Genomic DNA, 19,466 nt, shown 5'->3' on the forward strand with positions numbered 1-19,466 from the left:
ACTTACATTTGTGCAAAAATGTGGCCCGTCCATTTTTATTGAGGCCCACCCAAAAGTAATTTCCTGGCTACACCCTTGGTTATGCAAACAATTAATCAAATGGATTATGGGTCTACCTCAAGTCTTATTGAGTGTATTTTTATGTTGATAATAGGAAAAATATGATTGTAGTTTTGTAACAGGTAGGATGGATTATTGAGGTTGTAAAATGATGAACACTCGAGTCACTGATGTATGTTTGTGAGTCTGAACCAATCAAGCATTTCAGAATTGGACTTAAAGGGACAGTTCACCCAAAAATGAAAATTCTCTCATCATTTACTCACCCTCATGCCATCCCACATGTGTGTGACTTTCTTTCTTCTGCAGAACACAAATGAAGATTTGTAGAAGAATATTTCAGCTCTGTAGGTCCATACAATGCAAGTGAATGGTGACTAAAATGTCGAAGCTCCAAAATCCACATAAAGGCAGCATAAAAGTAATCCAGTGGTTTAATCCATGTCTTCAGAAGAGATAATGGTGTGGGTGAGAAACAGATCAATATGCCAAAGAGTTGGCAACCTTTTTGACATGTAGTGCCATTTTTAAAATGTTCCTGGTTAATGGCTGTGCCGACGTAACAATTTCTAATTTAATTGTTTATTTTTCATTACAAATGATATTATCATCATCACAGTTTGAGTAAAAAATGTGTGCAAATCCCGTATGATTATGGCATAATTATGATCCTGCATGTGAATTTCCTCAAAGCATCTTGTGAAAGTGCTTTAATGAAAGAAAACATGTCCTTTCGTACAAAACGACTTAACACAGCTAATGTCACAAATGTGTTGTTTGGTTACTGATCATGAAATTGTCCAGGATCTTAAATATGTCTTATATTACATCATGCATTTTTCAAAATCAGTGAGAGAGGAGCAGGCTATATGAAGTTTCATGCACCAGACCTGCATTCCCATCTATCTTGATGTAATCACTCCTCGTGATCATGCAGGGTGTTTTCATGAGCTGAATGGGAGACTAATGACTATGGTTTAAGGAGGGTGTACCTGTATGCTGAGTTGGAAATCTCACCGATTAATATTGGTGTTTTTTTTCTTATTACATCACTGAAAACAAAAACAAACAATGGAAACACTGAATGTAGGCTGTCATCCGCGCAGCCTGACGGAAGCAGGGAGAAGAATTAACAATGCAAAAATAATTTAAATATTGATCTGTTTCTCACCCACACCAATCATATCATGTCTGAACAACAAATGGATTTAAAAACTGGAGTTTTATGGAGATCAGATTAGTGATTAGGAAATTAATTATCCTGCTTCTCGTTCTGAATTGAACACTTAAATGTATAGGAATTTCTCCAAACACTCTTCGGGTCTGTAGAGACGTATATCTATCACAAATGGATCTTCAAAATGCCCAGATAGAGTCAAATTTTCCAAATACTAGAAATGACAAATTGATAGAATAACATTTATTTTTATGTTTTATTTTACATATATCAAAGCGATAATGTTACAAATCAGGACAGATCTAAATGGTAAATGGTCTGCACTTATATAGCGCCTTTTTAACCTTAGCAGTATTCAAAGCGCTTTACACTGTGACTCATTCACCCATTCACACACCAATGATGGCAGAGCTGCCATGCAAGGCGTAACATTGTGAGCAACTTGGGGTTCAGTGTCTTGTCCAAGGACACTTCGGCATGTGGAGTCATGTGGGCCGGGAATCAAACCACCAACCCTGCGATTATTGGACAACCCGCTCTACCACCTGAGCCACACACCCCACAATCTAGAACAGGTTTCATTACTTACACACTGAAATTATATGAGATGCAACTGGCTGACAAACCCATATTGAGCTACACATATGTATTTTCTCAGGCACTTATTGAGTTTAAATAGATGAACAACTCACATAGATTCAGTGATACACCCACATAACAATAGTCATAAAATACTGTTAAACTTACTATAGTTTACATTCACATTGCTTCTTCCTCAAATAGCAATGTCAAATATAAATCAAGTTAATCACTGAATCATCAGCGCCACCTTGAGGTAGAAATATCATGTTTAATATATATTTGTACATGCATCTGGAATACTGATAATTCACCGTTATCAGTAACAGACAATCAACGTGAGATAGTATTTATTTCTATAAATATAGAACAAATATGTCTTGTAATACACAAATAAATAGATATCCTGTGATTGTAAACATATAAAGTCAGACGTTTACATACACGTTAGCCAAATACATTTAAACTCACAATTCCTGAGATTTAATGGTAGAAAACATTCCCTGTCTTAGGTCAGTTCGGATCACTACTTTATTATAAGAATGTGAAATGTCAGAATAATAGTAGAGATCATTATTTATTTCAGCTTTTATTTCTTTCATCACATTCCCAGTGGGTCAGAAGTTTACATACACTTTGTTAGTATTTGGCAGCATTGCCTTTAAATTGTTTAACTTGGGTCAAATGTTTTGTGTTTCTTCCACAAGCTTCTCACAATCAGTTGCTGGAATTTTGTCCCATTCCTCCAGACAGAACTGGAGTAACTGAGTCAGGTTTGTAGACCTCCTTGATCACACACGCTTTTCAGTTCTGTCCACAAATGTTCTATCAGGTTGAGGTCAGAGCTTTGTGATGGACACTCCAATATCTTGACTTTGTTGTCCTTGACAACTTTGGAGGTACGCTTGGGGTCATTGTCCATTTGGAAGACCCATTTGCGACCGAGCTTTAACTTCCTGTCTGATGTCTTGAGATGTTGCTTCATTATATCCACATAATTTTCTTCCTCATGATGCATCTATTTTGTGAAGTGCACCAGTCCCTCCTGCAGCAAAGCACCCCCACAACATGATGCTGCCACCCCCATGCTTCATAGTTGGGATGGTGTTCTTCAGTTTGCAAGCCTCACCCTTTTTACTCCAAACATAACAATGGTTTTTATGGCCAAAGGTTACATTTTTGTTTCATCAGACCAGAGGACATTTCTCCAAAAGTAAGATCTTTGTCCCCATGTGCACTTGCAAACTGTGGTCTGGCTTTTTTATGGCAGTTTTGGAGCAGTGGCTTCTTCCTTGCTGAGCAGCCTTTCAGGTTATGTCTATATAGGACTCGTTTTACTGTGGATATAGATACTCGTCTACCTGTTTCCTCCAGCATCTTCACAAGATCCTTTGCTGTTGTTCTGGGATTGATTTGCACTTTTCGCAAAGCAATATGATAGCTGTGTGGTCACATGCTGTTTATAATTGCGTACTATTGTTTGTACAGATGAACGTGTTACCTTCAGGCTTTTGGAAATTGCTCCCAAGGATGATCCAGACTTGTGGAGGTCCACAATGTTTTTCTGAGGTTTTGACTAATTTCTTTTAATTTTCCCATGATGTCAAGCAAAGAGACACTGAGTTTGAAGGTAGGCCTTAAAAGACATCCACAGGTACACCTCCAATTCAGTACACCTCCTATCAGAAGCTAACTGGCTAACTGGCTGAAGGCTTGACATCGTTTTCTGGAATTTTCCAATCTGCTTAAAGGCACAGTTAACTTAGTGTATGTAAACTTCTGACCAACTGGAATTGTGTTATAGTCAATTAAAAGTGAAACAATCGGTCTGTAAACAATTGTTGAAAAATTACTAGTGTCATGCACTAAGTAGGGGTCCTAAACGACTTATCAAAACTATAGTTTGCTAATATTAAATCTGTGGAGTGGTTTAAAAAAAAAAAAAAAGCTTTAATGACTTCAACCTAAGTGTATGTAAACTTCTGACTTCAACTGTATATATGCTGCAAATTAATTATCCTACTTCTCAGTCTGAATTTAACTGAAAATAATTTATGAATTCTCAACTGATACGCCTTTATTGCAGCATGTAACTATAATTCTGCACTAGTTCTAGTTCAATGCCTAATATATAAATTACTACATTCAATATATACATATATTTTCCATATTGTTCCACTAACAATACATTTAGGGAAATATAATGAGCTATATATCGGTGTAGACAATAATATTTAGTTCAGTCAAGCTCAAATCTGTCCATTTAATTTTAAAGAGATTTGTGTCCATTCTACTTATTATTTTCTAATTTCTAGGCCAAACTGTTTAGGAAAGAAGAAAACGATCATAGCTGTGACTGACGAAGCGAAAGTCCGTGCGTAGTGATGACGTCAATGAAAGCTTACTTCTGATTGGCTGTTCACTGAGCGTTACGATTGTAAGGCGTCCTTCGATTGGCTGAGATGTGTTGTTACTTCGCTCCGGTGTTTCACGCACTGTAGTGAACACAGAGTTTGCACTTTACTCTGATTTACTCTGCTGATCCGACTAATGTGTTTGTTATGCTATGCATAAGTTTGTTATGCTACTTGTTTGCATTGTATTGTCTGTATGCAGCCGTCTTTGAGTGGAGTAAGTACTTTTTAAAGCCTTTAATTGTAAGATTTCACTTTTTATTACCAGCGTTTTAAATGCAAATCTTGTAGAAAAACTTGATTTATGAAGTTTGCCATGTTGCCTGTGATCTGTATTGGGTTGATTTGGCCCTTTAACTATTATTGTGCGTGATGAGGAAGACTCATGCTTGTTACTCTAAATGAGAAAAGCTTCAGTCTGAGCTTCATCAATGCTGATTGTTGCAGAGCTTGAAAATGTCTTAAGACACTTTGAAGTGTTGCCTTGAAGTGAATCATGCTCAATGAAACTCAATGAAACCTTATGCTGCAGGACACCAATGGAGCTGGAGGGGCAGTGGTGGAAAGGGGAGCTTGCAGAGGACATCTATCAGGCCCTGCGTTACAAAGTGTGTATCCTTTTCATTGTGTTGTTATTTGTCTTACTACATTAGATATGTGCCATAAAGACACAAGTCACATATTGATTGTGATGGCATGATTGAATGCAAATCAGTCATTATTGTAAAAATCCGTGCATGCCATCACAAAGGCGATGCATGTGCAACTCACCTGGTTTTTGCAAGTTAACAAGTCATTCAATATTACAAAATTGCCATTGCAGGGGTGTTGTCTCTGTAGTTGTGTTTATGATGGCATGCATGAATGCATGCATGTGCAGCTTTACTTGGTTATTGCACAAATCAGCCAGTATTGAACTGATTGCGATGGCTTGCATGCATGAAATGCAAATCAGTCAGTTTGGTAAAATATTGAGTATTACAAAAATGCAAGTATGCCGTCTTAAAATCCACCCATGACTGTACACACAAGCAAACATGTGCGACTGGTTATAGTTAGTCAATATTACAAAACTGTGATTGTAGTTGTAATACCCCTTTAGTTGTTTTTATTAGGGCATGCATGAATGAATGAATGAATGCATGCATGCATGTACAACTTCACCTGGTTATTGGACATGCACAAATATGTCAGTATATTTATTGTGACGGCAAACATGCATGAAATGCATATCCGCTGGTATTGTAAATTCTTAAGTATTACAAAAATGTATAAATGCATGCATGGCATCAATAAAGCATGTGCAACCTAGCTTGGTTATTGCAAGTTATGTAGTTAGCCAATATTATAAAATTGTCATTGCACTGGGATTGTCACTTAGTTTTTGTGATGGCACGCATGAAAGAATGAATGAATGACGAATGGATGCTTGTACAATTCCACTTGGTTATTGCACAAATCTGCCAGTATTGATGGTGATGACATGCATGCATGCATGAAATGCATTTCAGTCTGTATGGTAAACTCGGAAGTATTACTAAAATACATGAAGTTGCATGCATGTGCAACTTAACTTGGCTATTGCAAGTTAACCAGAGGGTCGATACTGCAAAACAGTCATTGTTTTTAACAAGGGCGTGCATAAATGAATTCATGTGCAACTCCACAAACACATGCACAAATCAGTCAGTATAGTCTTTGGTTGTTTTTCAGGAGCTGCGGTTGCCTACATACAAAGGCCAGTCCCCACAGCTCAGCCTTAGACGATATTTTGCAGACCTCATTGCAATAGTGAGCAATCGGTTCAAGCTGTGCCCAGCAGCCAGACATTTGGCTGTTTACCTGTTGGACCTGTTTATGGACCGCCATGACATTTCTGTTCAGCAGCTCCACATGGTGGCGCTGTCCTGCTTGCTTTTGGCCAGTAAGAATTGTGCATTTTACTTTTTGATTTTCAGTGGTTATTGATAGTGGTTATATGGTGCAGCCTACACGATATATTCTATTTAGGTATTATTCTACTATAATCATGTCACACAGTAGTATGTTACATTTGTAGTGAGTCAAAATAGGCCTGTTATATACAGTTCTTCTATGCATGCATAAATTAATATCTTGTTTCCCTCTGTAATACATCAGACTACAAATGTAAAATGGGTTGTGATTGTTTTGTGTTAACTCAAAGCTCTCATGGTTAATATCCAGGTAAGTTTGAGGATAGAGAAGATTGCGTGCCGAAGCTGGAGACACTGAACAGCCTCGGCTGCATGAGCTCCATGAATCTGGTTCTGACCAAACAGGCTCTCCTGCACATGGAGCTGCTGCTACTCAAGACGTTTCAGTGGAACCTGTACCTCCCTACGGCCGCTCACTTCATAGAATACTACCTGCCAGTTGCCATGAACGAGACGGACCTTCATGATGGCTTGCCGATGGCGTGTATGGAGAAGAGCATGATGTACATGTCCAAATATGCAGATTACTTCTTGGAGGTTTCTCTACAAGGTGCATTGCACAAAAATTTCCCAAACTCTCCCCCATCATCTATTATTCACCAAACAGGTTGTCCTGTCCCAAACTCACCCCATTGGTTTACATACACTTTACAAAGTTTGATTTGTGTTCATGCATGGTGTCCTCTCTTTCACCTACTGCAACTTGTTGGCTGTTTGTGTGAATGTTTTAAACGTTCATGATGAACAGATCACTTTGACCTGATTAAAATGTTTACAGTTGTTCTTCATGGACATAAGTTGGTGTTTCAGGCTTGAAGACATATTTCTTTTCTCTTCTGAAGATCATGCATTTCTGCGATTCGTCCCATCTTTGGTCGCTGCGGCATGTGTGGTGGCTTCTCGAGTAATCTTGCGATTGTCTCCTACCTGGTCGCCCCGCCTGCAGCGCCTGTCAGCGTACACTTGGGAGCAGCTGTTGTCCTGCGTGGAGAGACTTCTAATGTGGGTTTGACCTCATTCAAGTCCGAACTCCACTGCTTTAAATATTCCATATTTCCAAAGAAAATAATTTCTCTCCCCTTAGTAAAAAGCAAACATCATAATTGTAATAATGCACTTACAATGGAAGTCTATGGGGCAGAACATTCTGGAGGGTATAAAGCAGAAATGTGAAGCTTGTATTTTTGTTAAAGCACTTGAATTCAATGTTTGGGCTCAGAGAGAGGATGGAACATCTTAATGAAATCTAAAATGTTTTTAGCACAATGAAGCGTTTAAAGCAGATGCACCAATATGAAAATTGTAGGCTGATACGATATTTTGCTTTTCATCAGATCACTGTAATGGTTAAGAATGATGTTTTAGAAAACGCACAAATCAAATGTTTTATTTTGTTTTGCTCTTCAGTTCGCGCAGTTCTTACCAATCAAACCTGCCTTTGCCCTCTTATGATTGAACATTACACGTTTATCGAATAACTCTGACTCTCAGGGCTGTATTTTCATGAGTGCGCAAAGCACAGCATTACGCGCAACAACCGTGCGCGACATTTTATCCAGTTTTCATCCGTGTGTTTATTCTAAGAACATTATTTGTACCGCCACAAAGAGCTAGTGGGTTTGGGTGGGCGTGTTTGCGGTATCTGTGGGTGTATGTGGGCAATTTGTGTGTATACTGTATGGTAATGAAAGGGCGCAAAGTGTAATTAGCTATTTTCCTGAGAAATAGGTTGTTATGCTAAAACGTTTCAGAAGCAGGCCAGTTTTCAGCGCAAAGTCTAAAATCAGTTCCTGCATTTGCAGTTTGGAGATTCCAGCAGTAGGTGGTAATAAAGTCAATTTAGTGGAACATCAAATTATGTCCCTGACAATCACTGTTGTAGCCGTTTCGCTCGTTAAACTATCGATAGGTCATAGTTTATTTTTCAATTAATCTTTGTGTTTATATTTACAGTTGCATTTATGAGCTTATTGGTATTTTTCCACCTGTTGTCGTAGAGTGAAAAATGTGCCTGTGAAAGTAACGTTTTAGATTTGGTAGGATTTGTTACCAGTTCTATTGTTATTTCTTTTATTGCATTTTCATATCGTTTGAAGTGTCATTTGAATTTAGAAAAATTTTTGGTTTCATTTTTCAACCACATTTTCTATGCTTATAAAAGGAGTGTGTCACTGTCATAGGATTATTTATATTCTTCTGATTCATTGTATACAGTCCATTTACTCTACTAATTTCTTAGGAATGTGCTGTCATTGTTTATATCACTAGTGCTTAAGGGAATAGACTATATAGGACACAGAAGGTGCAATAACCGGAGAAGAACCCCAGAATTAATTTGCACTTGACCCAGCCTATTAGTGCCAAGACTTGGCATATGCTTGCATGAAAGCACCAAAACTTCATGGCCATGCCCACTGACTTTAAGTATAGCACTAGTGCTCTTAAAATAGGGCCCACAGTTGCTTTATTTAACATCAAAAAAAAAAAAAAACTTGTTTTTGCACTTCTAATACATATTTGTGCTTCTGTTTTTACACATAAAAACAAAAGAACTCACATTTGACAACATGACAGAACATCAGAAATTCATATTTTGCATTTTCGGCATGCTTTATATTTTAATTTTGGTATTTCTTTCAGTAAAAAAACCATTTGTTTTCAATGCAAAAAAATTAAGTCATTATAAATAAACCGTTTGCTTTTTATATTTGCTGATAGTTTTAATTTGGTCGTCAATACATTTTGGTGGCCGATACTTCGGCCCGTCCCTAGTTATAACATTATTCCTGGACCTTGAGGAAAAATACAATAAAAAAAATTACATATTAAATCACACTTTAAACATGCATCAATTCAAAACTGTTTATTTTAACGTTTATCACAGTGCCCTGGAGACTTCCATTGTAAGTGCATTACTGTACACATGATATTGCTTAACTTGTATTGAACTCTGAATGTTCCTTTAAAGCCAGAGAAGTGGCGTATGATTAAGTAAAATTAATTGTTTACTCTGTTGAATTTATTCTGCGACTTCACCATGCTCTCCTTTCTCACAGTGCTCACGAAAGTGATGTAAAGGAAGCGAACAAGCAGAAATGCCAGCAGACAAGTATTCGGTCAGCCCAGACGGTGTACCCCATCCCGCATCAGTACATGCAGCAGCCAAACTCGCAGTATGTCCAGCAGAACTGCCAGCCGGTGATTGTGTCTGCTCCGAGACATAATACTTACCTGACCCATGCCACCTCAATGCAGGTCTCCATGGCCCCTCTGCATGAGCCTGGGCAGCCCCAAACAATGTGTGCACCAATGGATGCTGAAGTGAACATGCCCAGTAGAGTGTACCAGGTGAATGCTCTGTACCCCTGTACAGCTCCCTGCTTCCACAGGTGATTGAGCGGACATGACGCGGATGCCCTTAAAGGGATAGTTCACCCAAAACTGACAGAATTTGTAGATTTTCAGTGAACTCTTCCTTTGAATATTACTTGATCTGACACACGTGAACTGCTGAATTCGGTCTTTTTAATTGAAATGATCCGGGTGAAAACTACAAAGCGTTAGATCGCTGTAAAGTTGATAATGTGGTGTGGTGTGAGCCGAAATGTGCAATATTAAGAAGCTGTCATGCATTACCCACTGCATACTACCTCATGGTGTTTCATTTATTGTGTTAAGTTTACTTAATAGATGAGTATTATTTACAGGCATGTTACATAAATGAAAACGTCATGAGTTTGAAGTTACTTTGAGGTTTTATTAACACAAGAAATTTGCAAGTGTTAATTTGCTCTTCCTCATTGAATGTAGACTATTATTGTCCCGCAAACTTAAAAATGCACTTTGGCACAGTATTATTTTGTTTTAGTTTTTTAATAAAGATGCAACATTTCTGTTGTAGTTGGTTTTGTTGTTGTGTTATATTTCACTGGCTTATGCAGAGATTGCGGTATATGTTCATGATTTAAAAAGCCACTCCACACTTTTCTTTTACGAGAATCGCTACACCTTTTCTTTTACGAGAATCGCTACACCTTTTTTTTTAAGAGAATCGCTACACTTTTTTTTTTTTACGAGAATCGCTACACCTTTTTTTTTTACGAGAATCGCTACACCTTTTTTTTAACAAGAATCGCCACACTTTTTTTTTACGAGAATCACCACACCTTTTTTTTTACGTGAATCACCACACTTTTTTTTTAACAAGAATCGCCACACTTTTTTTTTAACAAGAATCGCCACACTTTTTTTTTAACAAGAATCGCCACACTTTTTTTTACGAGAATCGCCACACCTTTTTTTTTACGAGAATCGCCACACCTTTTTTTCTGAGAATCGCCACACTTTTTTTGAGAATCGCTACACTTTTTTCTTAGAATCGCCACACTTTTTTCTGAGAATCGCCACACCTTTTTTTTTGAGAATCGCCACACCTTTTTTTTTAACAAGAATCGCCACACCTTTTTTTTCTGAGAATCGCTACACCTTTTTTTACGAGAATCGCTACACCTTTTTTTACGAGAATCGCTACACCTTTTTTTTTACGAGAATCGCTACACCTTTTTTTAACGAGAATCGCTACACCTTTTTTACGAGAACCGCCACACCTTTTTTTTACGAGAATCGCCACACTTTTTTTTTTACGAGAATCGCCACACTTTTTTTTTTAACAAGAATCGCCACACCTTTTTTTTTAACAAGAATCGCCACACCTTTTTTTTTAACAAGAATCGATACACCTTTTTTTTAACGAGGATCGCTACACTATTTTTACGAGAATCGCTACACCTTTTTTTTTTACGAGAATCGCTACACTTTTTATTTTTACGAGAATCGCCACACCTTTTTTTTACGAGAATCGCCACACCTTTTATTTTACGAGAATCGCCACACCTTTTTTTTACGAGAATCGCCACACCTTTTTTTTTTACGAGAATCGCTACACTTTTATTTTTATATCCACACATAACTACATTACTATTTCTATCACTAAGTCTATTGACTTGATGTTGAAATGTAGTGGGATTGATAAGCTGGTGTCATTTCTTTGGATCACAAAATACATCTATATGTTTATAGAACAAATGTTGATGTATAAAACAAAGCATTAAGAAAGTCTTCAAGTTCACAGCTATTTATTTATTTATTTGTAACTTTAACCTTAGTTTTCACATATGTCGAAAAATAACCACATTCTGTAGCATTTATTAATATATAAATGTTTATGTGTACAAATGCGACTGAACTTGGAGTGGCTGATACCAAAGGGGCACAAACAAAATTAAGAGGGTAAAACTGAAACTGAAATTGTAATTCCTCTGTGCTCACCTAATAGTGACAACAAAAATGTATTTGTATGTTTTTTTTTTTTTTTAATTATTATTATTTGTATTATTATCAGTCTCTTAAGACAATGTCTGCAATGATTGTGTCAGGATCTTTCCCTCATGGATAATGGATCTTTCTGGGGCTTTTATTTTGAAAAATGACTCCGCTTGGGCTCTAGCTTTGGCAGGAATGCTCTAGAATATTACAGTCGCTTCTTTCGAGCTCTAAGGACATTACAGAACAGAACAGCGTCTCCTCACATGTCAATATAAACACTTAAACCTGTGCTGGACACGACCACGCGAGCTGTGCTCTTATCAACAGGTAAGACAGATGTATGCCTGATTAACACATGCTGCTGTTTATGGGTGTGATTATCAAACAGGTAATATTACATGTTAGTTAGTTATAAGAGCTAGCTGAATTACTTAGAGGTATGTGGGGTTTGCGTTTGTTAAACCTGTTCAATTAACCATTGTTCGTCCGTACTCGGAGGTCCTTCGAGGACAAAAATGCCCGCGTCAAAAAACTGCCATAATAATATTATATATTAATATTATTTTCCACTTTCAATGAGATCATTTTTTTTAACCAACATCAGTCCTGATCATTACTACCAAATATTCAAACATTTTCAGGACTTTAACCCGTTAAATGTCAGTTTGCCACTGTTGTTTTTAAACACACACACACACACACACACACACACACACATTTCTCAATACACACATACAAATCACACTCTGATGTCCATCACACACACACACACAATTTTAGCCCCATCATTTATTAATTTGGTAGCTGTGCTTCATAGTACAATAAACAGAAAATGGGGGAAAAGAATGTATTTGCTCCATAGGATAAACATGCGGAAAAATGGCGCCATCTGGTGGAAAATATTAAAATATTCAATTTTGAATCCATAATATCTCATACTAGAACATGTCTATACAAAACAATAGTGAATTTAAAATCGAAATTTAACGTCTAATGTTAAAATGTATGTTTTCTAATTTAACGCGGCCCCCTTAAATTCTTTGGCTATGAATCATTAATTTGATTTAATATGATTTATTTTAAAGAATTAAAAGAACGTTTTCAATTCTATCCTTGTATTTTTCATCTGGTCGAGGTTGATAAGTGTTTTAGAGAGTAATTGGTTAAAAAGTAATGTGATTACTTTTCAGAAAGAGTAATTAGTACAGTAATCTAATTACACTGTAAAAGATGAACACATTTATCAACAGTGTCTATTCATTGAAGACCCCATGGCATTTTGTGTCGAGTGTACTTTTAATTCCTGCATTGACGTTTCCATTTGAAACAAGATGTTTGTTTGTTTATGAGTTTTAATGTCAGCCGGTTACTTGTCAGAGGCAGGTGCTATTAATGGGAGGGAGATTCTCAGTCTAGAGAGCATTTTATTGGACAAAATTTAGACATGCTCATAAGTGCTAGATGATGTCATATGTATTTATGGTCTGTTTTTCTTCTTGTAAGAGAAAGATTGTACTGAGTCTTTAAATGTTTGTTTGACACAAACTAGTGCCAGTTGAACAGGTTAAATAAGTGTTTTGCTTGATCCTGCCAGGTGTGTGTGTTAAGCGGTTGAACCTGTAGATCTTCGCTTGCGGAAGCGCGGCCATACGGGCCCATCGACATGCTGTGCTGGGGTAATGCCTCATACGGGCAGCTCGGTCTGGGTGGGATAGATGAGGAGATAGTGCTGGAGCCACGGAAATGTGAGTTCTTTGAGGGCAAACGTTTACATGATGTGGGGTGTGGCAGACGCCACACCGTCTTTCTGCTGGAAGATGGAACTGTGTACACCTGCGGCTGCAATGACCTGGGCCAGCTCGGGCATGAGAAAGCTCGCAAGAAGCCAGGTAGGGCCAGAGTGAGATTTAAGTCAAACTTTTCTAGTATTATAAAACAGTGTGTTGCTTGGCTTTTAGTTTAAATACTGTTGAATTTGGATCACCTGTTACAGAAGGATTACATAGACATTAAGTCAACATGAAACCTTAAATTGACCACATTCCCCTTTTTCTCCCCAATTTGGAATGCCCAATTCCCAATGCGCTCCAAGTCCTCGTGGTGGCTTAGTGGCTCACCTCAATCCGGGTGGCGGAGGACGAATCTCAGTTGCTTCCGCGTCTGAGACCGTCAATCCGCGCATCTCATCATGTGGCTTGAGCGCGTTACCGTAGATACGTAGCGCATGTGGAGGCTTCACGCTATTCTCCGTGGCATCCACGCCCAGTGAGAACTAACCACATTATAGTGACCATGAGGAGGTTACCCCATGTGACTCTAACCTCCTTAGCAACCGGGCCAATTTGGTTGCTTAGGAGACCTGGCTGGAGCATAGACTGTAAAAAAAGATGGACGACGCCCCTTCGCTCTTTTCCATTGGTGAGAACTGAAGCCGCCAGTGTCCCGATATGGCGCTGACATCTTGGGACTTGAGTCGATTTCGGGACCAGACCTGCGCAGTAGTGAGCAGGAAGTAAAGCCGCGAAATCAAGGCCCGCCCTCACTCTCGCTGAATCAATCGCAAGCACACGCCCCTGCACTTTTGACTTATGACTTATGACGGTGTGAAATAATTAATTATAGAAATTTAGATATTGAATTTAAAGTTCCAATCTCCTCAGTCCTCCGAAGATCCCGAAAAAAAGTCTGTTGGTGCTTCAGTGACTACTTCACTCAGAGCTGTCAATCACAGCTGTCAATCATGATGTCACAGCAGCGTTTTTATAGCATCAAATAACTAAAAACAAACTTATTTTGAAAACAAACACTTGAAATGACATCAACGTGATAGTTTCTGTCATTTACTGTCGTTTCTATCTTTGGAAAAAAGATATGTGAAGTGTAATTTAATTGTTTAGTTGGTCTCACGTCCCGTTGAATAACATGGGGAGGCGGGGTTTATGACCTATACTAGGACCAGTCACCGGGGGGCGATCGAGACGTTTTGGCTTCACTTTTGAAGGCTTGTGCGGCACACTTGGGCTGGAGTCACTCAGCACCCCCTGGATTTGAACTCACGACTCCAGGTGTGATAGTCAGCGTCTTTACTCGCTGAGCCCCCCCCCCCCCCCCATTAATATATTGTTCAAGGTCTTATTGTAAATCATTCATCAATGTATTTTGAATAATAATACAATTTTCATAAAAACTTGGTCCGCCTATGAAATTACATAATTTTTTGGTTTAAAGGAATATTTAGAGTTCAATATAAGTTAAGCAATCGACTGCATTTGTGGCATAAAATTGATTATCACATAAAATAAATTTGAAATTTTTTTGGCTGGGTTTTTTTTCTCCCAATTTGGAATTCCCAATGTTCTTTTAAGTCCTTGTCATCACGTAGTGATTCGCCTCAATCCGGGTGGCGGAGGACGAATCTCAGTTGCCTCCACGTCTGAGACCGTCAATCCGCGCATCTTATCACGTGGCATGTTGAGCGCGTTGCCACGGAGACATAGCGCGTGTGGAGTCTTCACCTCATCCACCGCGGCATCCACGCCCAGCGAGAACGAACCACATTTTAGTGACCATGAGTAGGTTACCCCATGTGACTCTACCCTCCCTAGCAACCGGGCCAATTTGGTTATTTAGGAGACCTGACTGGAGTCACTCACCACAACCTGGATTCAAACTCACGACTCCAGGTGTGATACTCAGCGTCTTTACTCACTGAGCGAGTCATTTTCATTTATTTAAAGACAATGAAAGTTCTGCAATATTTGATTTTCATTAAATAAACACAAGCAGTGTACAAAATTATTTAGTAAAATACTACTTAAAATGAATATTTGTTTCACTTTATTTTATATGTCATGACATCACAATCTCACCACCTTCACAAACCACTGTGTTGTGGTATAGCCTGTCGATTTAGCTCATTTTCTGCTGAAATGTGTGGATTTAGCAACCTATTTCATTTCGATTCTAGAGAAATATTTGCAGTCTGTTCAGTGTGACCGTTCCTTAGAAATCAGATGACCTTTTAATGACCCAGAAGTGTCAAGGACAGACCATTCATGATGTAAACACCAAGCTAAAAGTGATCAAGGCCGTTACATCTGAAATATGTAGCGTTGAGAAAAATCAGTTCATGGGGTTTTATAGTTTTAGTTTACTATATTCGAGGCGCTACATTGGCGTGACGTTTGCATGCAAACAACAAAGAAAACAGACAAATAGGTGAAAGTGGCAGTAACCAAGTATATACTGTAAAATAAGATAAAACAAGCATTTAAGACATTATTAAACATTGTACAGATTGTCAAGTCATTTTTATTTGTACAGCTAATGCATGCATTAACAGAAAATGAAAACTGTAATATCTATAAAGTCTTAAGGGTCATCAGTGTGCAATTAAAATATGAATGCAATGAAATAGAAATGAAATATTGTCCAGTGTTCCATGTAGATCAGCTGTATAATTCACTGGGTCAAATGTCTGATTATGTTTCTTCTATGTTTATGTCCTCTCTCTAGAGCAGGTTGTGGCTCTGGATGCACAGATCGTTGTGGCCGTGTCTTGCGGTGAGGCTCATACGCTTGCTCTTAATGATAAAGGGCAAGTGTTTGCATGGGGTCTGGGCTCAGACGGGCAGCTCGGCCTCACTAATATAGAGGAGTGTGTCCGTGTACCCAGGTAAACAATCTGCACCTACTACTGGAACAGCAATAGCCCACTGAATGGTGCAGTAGTATACTATTGCTCTTAAATGTGTACTGGGAAATATATTACCCCCCCTGACATTGATTTTCAGTGGTATTTTTCACCTTTATGGGGGCATTATTTTTCGTCCACATTAAACACAGCATCTCATTAATGTCTGCTAAATACTTCAATTGGATGTTTTAATTGAAATGGTTGCTACAGTATCTAAATCCATTACTACATAGGTTTAAAATAAAGTTATATGAAATACGTGAAATGTTAGACAACAGCCCCCTGTTTTTGAAAATATCTGGAGCATTAAATTATTATTATTTATTTATTTACTTGTTCCCATTTTCTCCCCAATTTGAAATGCCCAATTCCCACTACTTAGTAAGTCCTTGTGGTGGCGCGGTTACTCGCCTCAATCCGGGTGGCGGAGGACGAGTCTCAGTTGCCTCCGCTTCTGAGACCGTCAATCTGCGCATCTTATCATGTGACTCGTTGTGCATGACACCGTGGAGACTCACAGCATGTGGAGGCTCATGCTACTCTCCGCGATCCACACACAACTCACCACACGCCCCATTGAGAGCGAGAACCACTAATCACCACCACGAGGAGGTTACCCCATGTGATTCTATCCTCCCTAGCAACCGGGCCAATTTGGATGCTTAGGAGACCTGACTGGAGTCACTCGGCACAACCTGGTTCGAACTCGTGACACCAGGGGTGGTAGTCAGCGTCAATAATCACTGAGAGACCCAGGCCCCTTATATCTTGTCAAAAACTGCGTCATTGTTGCTCTGAGCCTTTATTGTTTTCTGACCCCTGTGCACCTATGAATCCAGTGTAGTTAAATGTGATAAGTTGCTATATCATAGTCCATTTTAACTTTCTAAACTGAATTTCTGTTGAGCATAAAAACGGCCTCTTTTCTCACCTCAGAACTGTCAAAAGTTTATCGGAGGTGCACATTACCCAGGTGGCCTGTGGATATTTGCATTCTCTTGCTTTAGCCAGAGGTACGTTTTTACTCAACTCAATATTTCTGTTCATTATAAGGCTAGGTGACACTGCCGCAACAAACGCCATCTTTCAACGGTTGTTGGTTTTGTTGGATCAGTGTGTTAAACTTGTTGGTGTTGGTTGAGGCTGTTTGTATCAGCCTTCACTGTGCATTAGACATTACTACTGTCCCAGAAACTGATATCATGTTCACCCTAATTATGCCACATTATTATTCCCAAACTCTTATTTTAGGAGGACAGATATTCTCCTGGGGCCAAAATAAATATGGCCAGCTTGGTCTTGGGACGCAAGGAGCTTGTGTCTCATCCCCACACGTCATCCAGTCTTTACAGGGTGTTCCTTTAGCTTGGATATCTGCAGGGGGTGCACACAGCTTTGGGCTTTCGTTGTCTGGGGCCGTTTTCGGCTGGGGACGAAACAAGTTTGGCCAGCTTGGCCTCAGCGACAATGATGGTAAAATGGTGACTTTAGACATTCAGTTCAGTTTCTTCAGGTTTATGATTTTGATGGTGGGATGCATTCTGTTCTTTAGATCGCTATTTCCCTGCCTTACTGAAGACTCTCAGGTCCCAACGGGTCGTGTATATTTGCTGCGGAGAGGACCACACAGCAGCACTGACGAAAGTATGTAATGTTTGATTGTGGCATTGTTTGTTTTAACCCTGCTCTTCTGAGAACGATTGTCCGCTTTCTTACTATTTGTTGTCATTTTTGACCAGAAACAGTACGGGTGTAACTGGATGACATTTCATCTTCCCTGAAATAACAATAAAAATAATGCACTTCTTTTGGCATTTTATGCTATTTAGATCTTGTTTAAATGTAAATGTCTCAGTTTCACCATTCATTTGCAAATGGCATGTTATGACAGTAATAGCCAGTAGATGGCAGCAGTGTTCTATGCAGCCACCTACTGTTTAATAATTCTCAATTTTATCACAAGTTATGCATATGATTTAGGGTATTGAATATTTAGACATGATCAAACTATTATTGGTTAAAAATTTAGCATTTTTTGTTTAATGGTTTTGAAGTGTCAGTTGCAATAATGTCGCATTATACTTAGGTGTTTATTTAGTAAAATGTGAAGCTTTTACATTTCTAATAAGATAGTGGGCTGAAATGGTACACGTGTTCCTTTTAAGCCCACTCCAGACTTTTCACATTTGCAATTATATAAAGTAACTTAATTTTGTCAGTTTATCACAAAACTCACTTTATTGGAAGGCTGTTGTATTTGGGTGGGCTTAATTGAGTCACTTTCCCTACAGCCAAACCTGACCATATACATCAATACAGAGCAATGTTTTTTTTAATCAGGTCAAATAAAATCTACAAATCAGCCACAATGCAGAATACTGTCAGGGTTGTGTGTGTTTGTTCATGGCTCCGCCCCTCGAGTCTCTCATGGCTCCACCCCCCCACGGGCTCGGCCCTGGTCTCATGTTCCACACCATGTTTTCACCAGACCACGGCCCACACATTGTTTCACCATGTTTCCATGTCCTGTCACGTAAGTCGCCACGGTCCCAGCCCCCCACTCAACCCCCACAGCTCCCTCTTGAACTTTGTGTTTTTGTTTTGGGGCGTCTGGAACCGCCCCTAGATGAGGGCATATGTCAGGGGTGTGTGTGTGTGTGTGTGTGTGTGTTTGTTTGTTTTTCATGGCTTTTATTTTGAAAGTTTAGTTCCTGTTTCATGTTCTGTGGTTCCCTGGTCATGTGATTTCATGTCTTGCTTTCATTGGTTTATTGTCTTGTTACGTTGTTGTCAATTCTGTCTTGTCATTGGTTATCATTGTCATTTTTCTCCCTTGTCCATGTATTTAAGCCTCATGTTTGCCGTTGTCCATTGTCAAGTATCGTGAATGTAAAGTTGTAGGGTTTTTCATGTCATGTCAAGTTTAGTCAAGTCAAGTTCATGTCACGTTTGGAGTTACAGGTTTTGGATTTCACGATTGATAATAAACTGCACTTGGGTTCATCACACATCATCGTCTTCATCGTCTGCCTGTCATTGCAGAATACCTGACGGACCAAAATGAACCCATTAATCCAGCTTCTTAATTTACGCCAAGGGAATCGTCGAGGATTATGTCACGGTTTTGTGGTCTTTGCTACCTTGACCATTTTAATGAGATTGCCCTCAAGGACTGTTTTCAATTTGGACTGAATGAGCCATTCTCTTTCCTAATGCCAGACGGTAAGAGTACCCACAGCCTGGCTCAGTATATTGACCTT

General features: G+C 38.9%; 2 protein-coding genes across 3 annotated transcripts in view; both read left to right on the top strand.

Moving 5' to 3' along the window:
* Positions 1-4,321: 4,321 nt before the first annotated feature.
* LOC127617599 (cyclin-J-like) lies at positions 4,322-10,027 on the top strand. The gene is made up of 6 exons (XM_052089591.1): positions 4,322-4,447; positions 4,763-4,838; positions 5,944-6,154; positions 6,436-6,735; positions 7,028-7,187; positions 9,242-10,027. The coding sequence occupies exons 2-6, from the start codon at positions 4,770-4,772 to the stop codon at positions 9,576-9,578; spliced, it is 1,077 nt and encodes a 358-aa protein (XP_051945551.1). The 5' UTR covers positions 4,322-4,447; positions 4,763-4,769; the 3' UTR covers positions 9,579-10,027.
* A 1,665-nt stretch (positions 10,028-11,692) lies between these two features.
* LOC127617574 (probable E3 ubiquitin-protein ligase HERC4) overlaps positions 11,693-19,466 on the top strand; it is a 25,903-nt gene continuing 18,129 nt past the window's right edge. For both annotated transcript variants that reach the window (XM_052089552.1, XM_052089553.1), the window contains exons 1-6: positions 11,693-11,837; positions 13,105-13,399; positions 16,026-16,185; positions 17,143-17,219; positions 17,458-17,679; positions 17,759-17,850. In XM_052089552.1, coding sequence (XP_051945512.1) covers positions 13,174-13,399; positions 16,026-16,185; positions 17,143-17,219; positions 17,458-17,679; positions 17,759-17,850 — 777 coding nt within the window. In that variant the 5' untranslated portion in view covers positions 11,693-11,837; positions 13,105-13,173. The remainder of the gene's footprint in view (positions 11,838-13,104; positions 13,400-16,025; positions 16,186-17,142; positions 17,220-17,457; positions 17,680-17,758; positions 17,851-19,466) is intronic.

The sequence above is a fragment of the Xyrauchen texanus genome, chromosome 24 (genome assembly GCF_025860055.1).
Source record: "Xyrauchen texanus isolate HMW12.3.18 chromosome 24, RBS_HiC_50CHRs, whole genome shotgun sequence".
Lineage (NCBI taxonomy): Eukaryota > Metazoa > Chordata > Actinopteri > Cypriniformes > Catostomidae > Xyrauchen > Xyrauchen texanus.

Excerpts from the sequence above, each read along its gene's own strand:
- LOC127617599 (XM_052089591.1), top strand. The coding sequence starts at position 4,770 with ATGGAGCTGGAGGGGCAGTGGTGGAAAGGGGAGCTTGCAGAGGACATC. Across the intron at positions 4,839-5,943 it reads ATCAGGCCCTGCGTTACAAA|GAGCTGCGGTTGCCTACATA; the intron begins GTGTGTATCCTT and ends GTTGTTTTTCAG. Across the intron at positions 6,736-7,027 it reads CTTGGAGGTTTCTCTACAAG|ATCATGCATTTCTGCGATTC; the intron begins GTGCATTGCACA and ends TCTCTTCTGAAG.